The sequence below is a fragment of the Ochlerotatus camptorhynchus genome, unplaced genomic scaffold, assembly GCF_037179485.1.
Source record: "Ochlerotatus camptorhynchus isolate MF236.1 unplaced genomic scaffold, CSIRO-AGI_Acam_v1.1 ptg000162l, whole genome shotgun sequence".
Taxonomy (NCBI): Eukaryota; Metazoa; Arthropoda; class Insecta; order Diptera; family Culicidae; genus Ochlerotatus; species Ochlerotatus camptorhynchus.
The window spans coordinates 1,449,064-1,457,820 of NW_027040652.1; the positions used below are offsets into that span (position 1 = coordinate 1,449,064).

Here is an 8,757-nt window from a genome sequence, read left to right on the forward strand (position 1 = left end):
TCAATGAGAAAGTGTGCAAAATTAGGTTGATTTTTACCCAATGGTAAAAAAGTTATGCCCTGTTGAATGTGTCGCAATAATTTCGTGTTCGCCCTTTATTGTCGAGATTTAGCAGCACTGGTGGCAAGTACAATCATACTCTATGTCCACGGAAGTCAAGACATTTTCCAACCCGACAAATTTCTACACTAGACCAGAAATTTATCCCAGCCATTTCCAGCATTGTATTGCTTTGTTGCTGCGCCTTTACCTACTGAGCTAAGAAGGGTGGCCCCTAAGGCTTCTTATAACTACGTCCATGTATTCAAGTATCGAATTTCAATCATACATACAGTGAGATTTATTTAACAATTAGAAGGAAAGTTCATTCATTTGTTCAAGCAACAATGAAAAAATCACGTTCTCATTGGTTTCCAAACGCTTTTTACACGAATTTGTTTGCTTTGGAATTGGTAACTAAACAGACGAGAAACTGAAAGAATGTGAAAAACAAATGACCCATGTACGATTCGCGTCTACGAAGCTAAATCATCACTCCCAGAATGAAAGTTGCTCACAGGATTTATTCATGGGAGTGAATGCATTATAGAAATAATCCGCTTTGTTTCACGCACAGCTTGACAGATGCTCATGAAATTTTCCCCCAGGAGTAAAGTGTTACAAAAACTTCGTAGATACGCGATATCGATGCTTCCTGAATGGAGTGGTTGATACTGTACCACGACCAGATGCTCAGCCATTACCGGTCATCGAACCAGAGCAAATAGCACCAGCATTTCTTCCAGCCAGTGAACCCAATGCCACTGCTTGCGGATCCTTCTTGACTTCTTACTCCGCTACTGATTTCGATGGCATTCCAGATCTTCGTCCAGGTAACGCTGTGAATAGTACTGCACGACAATCAAGTAGATCAAATTTCCAGAACGATTCTTCTGTGCCTATTCCCGTTACACTTGCTTGCAACGAACCGGTCTCAGATGCTAATAACAAACTAAGGGTGTACTACCAGAATGTTCGAGGAGTGCGTACGAAAATTGACGACGTTTTCTTGGCTGTTTCGTCATGTCATTAAAACGTTATAGTGCTTACGAAAACATGTCTTGATGACAAAATATTTTCACCACAGCTTTTTGGAGATTCCTACACCGTTTACAGAACAGATCGCAGCAATATTAACAGTCATAAATCACGTGGCGGTGGAGTGTTGATCGCTATTTCAACTAATTTCAACGAGTACATTGATCCCACTCCGGTAAATGTATCTCTAGAACAGCTTTGGGTTAAGTTGAAACTGCATCAATGTTCAGTTAGTATTGGTGTAATTTACCTTCCACCTGATCGCAAGAATGATTTACTTAGCGTGAATAACCATATCGAGCCTATCGAAGCGATACATTCACACCTTGGGAATAACGTTCATGCTATTCTTCTTGGCGATTATAATCAATCGGGACTTGTCTGGAACACACCAAGCAACGATCGCCCTTCCGTAGATGCATTGCAGTCTCACATCTCTGTTGCTTGTGCCTCGTTACTCGATGGCTTCAATCTGCATGGCCTGTATCAAGTTAACTATATTACTAATCAGAACATGCGAATCTTGGATTTCAGCTTGGAGCAGCTGTAGAACCACTCTATTTTCTTGATGCCGATCATCCCGCTTTTGAAGTAACTATTAGTCTCGCACAGCCTACTGAATTTGAGAGTTTCCCGGACGAACCTGGACTTGACTTTCACCGCGCTGATTTTGGAGGATTACTTGAAGCGGTTCGCCAAACTGATTCAAACTGATTGGCACATCCTTCACCAGTGTGTTGAAGAGTTACTTGGTTGATTTTGTTCCACTGCGCAGGCCATCTTCGAAACCACCTTGGGGAAATATACATTTACGGCGACTCAAACGTCTAAGATCCAAAGCACTCCGAACCTACTGCCAGTCTCGTTGTCCTTTTTCCAAGCAACATTTCGCACGTGCTAGTAACAATTATCGCACGTATAACCGTTATCTGTACAAACGCTACTGCAAACGAACTCAGGAAAATCTACGCAGACATCCACGACATTTTTGGAAATTTTTCGACTCTAAACGGAAGGAGAATGGGTTACCGTTGAGATGTTTCTGGGCGATGAAGTCGCCACCTCCGCTTTTGAAAAGTGCAATTTGTTTGCCACTCACTTTAGAAGGGCATTTAATGATTCTACGTCGTCTGCACGTCAAATCACAGAAGCTTGTAGAGATACACCTAGTGGGGTCTGTTCTCTGAGAAGCTTTGCGATCACGTCGAATCAGGTGGACTCCGCAATAAACAAATTGAAATACTCTATGTCCAGTCCAGATGGCATACCGTCATGCATCCTGAAAAAAATGCGGCGAAGAGTTGATTTTCCCTCTTACGACACTTTTCAACATATCATTACGGAAGCGCAGTTTTCCCACAAGCTGGAAAACATCGGTCATGTTCCCGTGTTTAAAAAGGGGGATCGACAGAACATCGAGAATTACAGAGGAATAACTTCGTTGTGTGCTTGTTCGAAGGTTTTCGAAATCATAATAAATGATGTACTTTTCGACTCCCGCAAGACTTATATTTCTACGGATCAGCACGGTTTCTACCCCAAAAGATCAACATCTATAAATCTCGTCCAGGTTACTTCGTTTTGCATACGCAACATTGATGCTGGTGCTCAGATCGACACCGCATACACTGATTTGAAATCAGCTTTCGATAGAGTTGACCACGGAATATTACTGAAACGTCTAGGAAGAATTGGTGTCTCTGCGGATCTTGTTAGCTGGTTTAGATCATACCTTACGGATCGTAGCCTCACCGTTAATATCGGATTTGAATCTTCGGAACAATTATCTGGCGTGCCACAGGGTAGCAACCTGGGTCCTTTGTTATTCTCACTCTTCATCAACGAGCTTTCTCTCGTACTACCATCTGGCTGCCGTGTGTTTTACGCTGATGACGTCAAAATATACATGATCATTAATGGTATCGAGGACTGCTATTCTCTAAAATTGCTGCTGAATAGTTTTGCTGATTGGTGAACATGCTGACGTTGAGCATCCACAAATGTAACGTTATATCGTTTCATCGCAAGCTCAACCCGATTACGTATGATTATTCAACTAATGGTCAGTCCCTTGAGCGTTGTCTTCAAGTTCGTGATATTAGTGTCATCCTGGATTCAGCGCTGACCTTCCGATCGCACTACAACGATACAGCCAACCGACAGCTGGGATTTATGTTCAAAATATCCTGCGAATTTACCGATCCTCTCTGCCTCCGGTCTCTATACTGCGCACTGGTGCGATCGATTCTGGAATCCAACTCTGTAGTATGGTGCCCGTACCAGTCAACCTGGACTGGTAGGATCGAAGCAATTCAGAGAAAATTTGTGAGATATGCCCTACAACCAACAATCAATACGAAACTAACGATTTTAAATTGGCTCACTACTTGACTAGCCTATTGGTCCCAAGCAAACGATTAACGTATCCCATTCTAGTCGAAATTCTAGTACTACGCAATGTTTGTTTTGATTCGCTATGAAAGTTTGACAGATAAAATGAGGGGTTATTGGTTTTTCTTGTGTTTCGAGGGGTGAATCGATTAGCTTGGGACCGAAGAGAGTACCAGAGCTGAGCCAAAAAGTTGAACACGTTATTTTGGGACTTTCTAGTCTTAAAGTTACCTCTATGCTACAACGCCTTGCGTGGCGAGATCCGTTAAACCTACCACAATATAGAGATCGATGCAGATTATTGGGACTGCAGACGCTTGAGCAGAGACGGAATGATGCCCAAGCGGTGTTTGTAGCTAAACTTCTTACAGGAGAAACTGACGCACCGGAGTTACTAGGTCAACTTAACCTTTACGTTCCTGAACGATTACTTCGCCAACGGAACTTTTTGCTGCTTGAGCCCAGCAACTCCTTGTACGGCCTTCATGATCCTGTCCGCTTTATGTCGACTAGGCTTGAGCTTGAGCTTGAGCTTGAGCTTGATTGACCGCCCACGGTTGCTACTCTGTTATTGCCAGATCAGCTGTAATTACACAGAGAACCAATAGACGGTGCTTGGGACTAGCAATCATCCTCAATGTGTAAAAACTGGCGATCTTAAATTAGGCAATACCAGCGCCGGCCGCGCCCGAACACAGGTCAAGAAAGGAAGGGGAAGGATTGTGTTGACATGACACTCGCTTTGATGGAAGCCGAGAACACCTCTGCACTTCCACGAGGAATCACTGGGATATTGAGTAATAGGGTTGGGTTTGCAGCAGGGTTCGTTTTGGTAAACGATAAGCTGAATTGATGTCCTAACAATCATATAACGCGAAGGAGCTTGGTATTGAACCCACGGTCTTCTGCTCAGTAAGCAAAAACGTTTGCCACTAGGCAGACGAGCTCCTTTTTAATCATCGAGTTGCTGTTATTACCATGTAGTCATATTAACAAATAAAACGATTGACGAATCTTGAATGTGGATGGGCCTGAGATTAGATTCATGATGTTCTGCTCAGTAAGCAAAAACGGTTGCTCTAAGGCCACCGAGCCCCTCATATCACATAATACCGTTGCTCAAATTTTTGTATCCATTCAAACCCGGAACCAACGACAACAACGAGTTTCACAAAATACACGATACACAAGCGATTTTACCATAAATCTCTTTGATATGTAAGAACCTGGGACCGCGTTTTTCTGCTCAGTAAGCAGGCCACTGTAACCGACGATCTTTCAAATCCGAAAACTAAAAACTATGAAAATATTCTTAGGCCTTCATTAAGTTCCACTTTCACGCGACGTTCAATGACAGGGTCCTATCCAGGACTACATCTGAAAAATCCAAATCTGGCCAACGCCCACCCTAAACCTAAACCTGTTCTAATCCATCTGAAATGACTAACGAATGGAAGACTTTGACTACCCAGCCATGCAATAGTCTCATTCTGTGCCTTATGACAACTTGATGATTCTATTGCGCTCATCTTCTGGCACCACCCAGGGGAGACTTGGTCCTGTACCCAATGCTTAACTTATCTCCATTCCACTCAGCTACTCGCAATTTCTTGTGATACAGTGGGTGGAATATTATTATATGAGACAATTAAATGCAGACGTCATTCCAAATTTGGCAGATCAACAGGTAATCGTTGAGTTACCACGATAGTTGCTATTCAACAACTCGACAACGTCCCATCGTCAACGCCTGCTATGAGAATTTCCCATTGCAGACGCCAACGAAATGACGTCATCGAGTTATCGATCAACTACCCTGGTTATCGCCTGGTACCTTATAGCACGATGCTAGGTGGCGAACCGGAAGAATCGATGAGCTACCTCTCCCCCCCTGTCCGATTTATGTCGACTAGGTTCAACGAAGTCTACATCCTCTTCGACTTCAACTCTACTGTGGCAACATTTAAGCATAGACTGACTGAATTGCATTAATGGATCGAATGAGATTCGTTATTGTGAAAGACGAGGATTGCTTCGGATGATGGATGTCCAATGGAGCTGATAGAATTATAAATTTTTTATGTTTTTGACTACAGTTGATATTTGAAGCCATGTTCACTTTGTGTTATGTTCACGGATGTGCTTGTTTTGTAATGTTTGTACTGTATTATGAAAAGATATGGGGTTTTTACGCCATTTAAATTGGCTTTTCCCCATCTTATTCATTAAGACGACAAAAAGTCAGATGAATAAATAAATAAATAAATTGAATAAATAAATAAATAAAAAGTGAACGATGAAGAACTAGAATCAATTGAGGGAGAACTGCTGAGTTGGAATTTGCTTTAATGATTGTTAAGCTAAGATGGTCCACTTGATCAGTATATACTGAAGCAAATAGACTTAACAATTTCATAAGGCTCGACTTATGAACGACACGTATGATTTTCATAAGCACGACTTATGAAATTTCGTCTAACATGAGGTAGCTCTACTACGCCATAAGCCATTCAATTTTCCCAAGCGTTGACAGACGAGTAGTCCGGACATAGGACCCGTAATCTCTACGTGAAAAGTTTGGTTCCAGTCTGCTCAGTTTTTTTATCGACATTATTTTTCATACCGTTTTCTTGTGCCTAAAATTCATAAGTGGTTCTTATGTAATGCTTACGTTCTTTTGCCTCAGTGTACTTAAATGATCTCCAATCCTCGAAATAATTCCCGACCATGTATGTCTAGGTGTTCTGATAATGTGATCAAAGTAATACAATTTGACGCTGACGCTGATCAGTACATTTTAGACATTGCTTACCTCTCCGTAGCACCTTAATATATTAACTTGTGAAATTGTAAAGTGTATGGAATACATCGACCAAATACAGCACCAGAGTGAATGAAAAATTGCTCTTCTGTAGATAATTGTTAATTCTTCTGGGACATATACCATTCTGGTTCAATATATTCAAGAAAAGGATTTAGCATTATATATTTCATATTGTCTTTTATTATTATCATATAAATTCTACAATAACCTTGCAAAGATACCAACCACTGTAATTTCTATTAAATTTGTTGCCACTAAACTGACACTCAGGGTGTCAGCTCATGACAACAAATTGTATCGGAGCGATGCAGTAGAACACCGCTCTTCTTGGAAATTTGCATAGTGATAATGCTTTGTTCTTTGTGACAGTAGCATGAACTCTCCGATGAGCTTGAAGTGAATGACGAAGGATTGAAAAGATTGAAATTTATATTTGAATTTGGTATAATTTCAATCTACCTAATTCATGTTCTTGATTTCAAATATACCTATGGGATCCATCTCCATAGGTACGTACAAAATTTTAACACATCACAGCGAACCAGGATTCTGGGAATTGCCATGTGTGTTTTTTTCACTGGCACTTCCTCAAGGATCTTAAATTTGAACACATAACCTCAACACGCGCCGCATGCTCTTACTCGACTTAAAAAATCCAACAAAACCATAACATGTCTTTTCCCCTCCTTCCTTACACAGGGCGACTTGGCCAGAAAGAAGATCTACCCCACCCTTTGGTGGCTGTACCGCGACAACCTACTCCCAGGTGCCACCAAGTTCGTCGGCTACGCCCGTAGTAAGCTGACCGTGAACGAGCTGCGCGAAAAGTGTCACCCTTACATGAAGGTTTGTTCCACCTCCATGTCATTCTATTGCGCCTCAGTAATGTTTTAACATCCGCATTCCGCAGGTCGAACCGGACCAGCAGGTGAAGTACGAGCAGTTCTGGGCGTTGAACTTCTACCACGCCGGTAGCTATGACGGCCGACGGGACTTCGAGCTGCTCAATCAGGAAATCGGTAAATTCGAAACGGGCAAAATGGCGAACCGGCTGTTCTATCTGGCTCTGCCGCCGTCGGTGTTCGAAACGGTAACCGTTCACATCCGGAACACCTGTATGGGACAGAAGGGCTGGAATAGGATCATCGTTGAGAAACCGTTCGGACGGGACGCGGACAGCTCGAATGCTCTGAGCGCCCACCTGGCAAAGCTGTTCAACGAGGAGCAGTTGTATCGTATTGATCACTATCTGGGAAAGGAAATGGTTCAGAATTTGATGACCATTCGGTTCAGTAATCAGATTTTCAGTCCAACGTGGAATCGGAACAACGTGGCATCGGTGTTGATCACGTTCAAGGAACCATTTGGGACGCAAGGCCGTGGAGGTTATTTTGACGATTTCGGAATCATTCGGGACGTTATGCAGAACCATCTGTTTCAGATTCTTTCGTTAGTGGCCATGGAAAAACCGGCCACATGCCACCCGGATGACATCCGTAACGAGAAGGTGAAGGTTCTGAAGAGCATTGAACCATTGACGATCGATGACGTCGTACTGGGCCAGTACGTGGCCAATCCAAACGGTGCGGATGACGATTCCCGAATGGGATACCTGGACGATCCAACGGTTCCGAATGATTCGGTGACCCCGACGTTTGCTCTTGCTGTACTTAAGATCAACAACGAACGATGGGAAGGCGTTCCATTCATTCTCAGATGCGGAAAAGCTCTGAACGAACGTAAAGCTGAAGTCCGGGTTCAGTATCAGGATGTTCCCGGGGATATCTTCGATGGAAAACCGAAGCGCAACGAACTGGTGATTCGCGTTCAGCCGGGTGAAGCCTTGTACGTCAAGATGATGACCAAGTCACCGGGTATCACCTTCGATATGGAGGAAACCGAGCTGGATCTGACGTACGGACATCGGTACAAGGACGTCAAGCTACCGGACGCCTACGAACGGTTGATTCTGGACGTGTTCTGCGGTTCGCAGATGCATTTCGTGCGGGCGGATGAGCTGAGTGAGGCCTGGCGTATCTTCACTCCACTTTTGCACTATATAGAACGAGAACGACCCGTACCAATCAAGTATGTGCACGGTTCCCGTGGACCAAAGGACGCGGACAAGAAAAGTGACGAAAATAACTTCAAATACTACGGATCGTACAAGTGGCACAAGAAGAACTGAAAGCGGAGATGAGGTTTTTTTTTGGTTGAACTATTGTAAAGTGAAATAATTCTGCGCAGTTTTTGAAAATTCTTTAAGCTTTAATGACCTATTGTAGTTAATTTAAAGTGGCGCTGCGCAGAATGATGGTACTTTACGGTAATTTTGTTGAATTTTTATCATCCACTGCTTTTTCTCTCTCTTCTGTTTTTGGTCTTCATTTATTTATTTAATTCATTCGATTTCATATTTAGCTAGGGTAATACATAATTAATATTACTATTGTAACGAGCGGAAG

The 8,757-nt window shown here is 42.8% G+C and overlaps 1 protein-coding gene across 4 annotated transcripts in view; it reads left to right on the top strand.

The window, feature by feature from the left end:
- Zw (glucose-6-phosphate 1-dehydrogenase Zw) overlaps nt 1-8,578 on the top strand; it is a 34,573-nt gene extending 25,995 nt beyond the window's left edge. For all 4 annotated transcript variants that reach the window (XM_065222265.1, XM_065222263.1, XM_065222262.1 and 1 more), the window contains exons 3-4: nt 6,992-7,138; nt 7,203-8,578. In XM_065222265.1, coding sequence (XP_065078337.1) covers nt 6,992-7,138; nt 7,203-8,480 — 1,425 coding nt within the window. In that variant the 3' untranslated portion in view covers nt 8,481-8,578. The remainder of the gene's footprint in view (nt 1-6,991; nt 7,139-7,202) is intronic.
- Nucleotides 8,579-8,757: the final 179 nt, after the last annotated feature.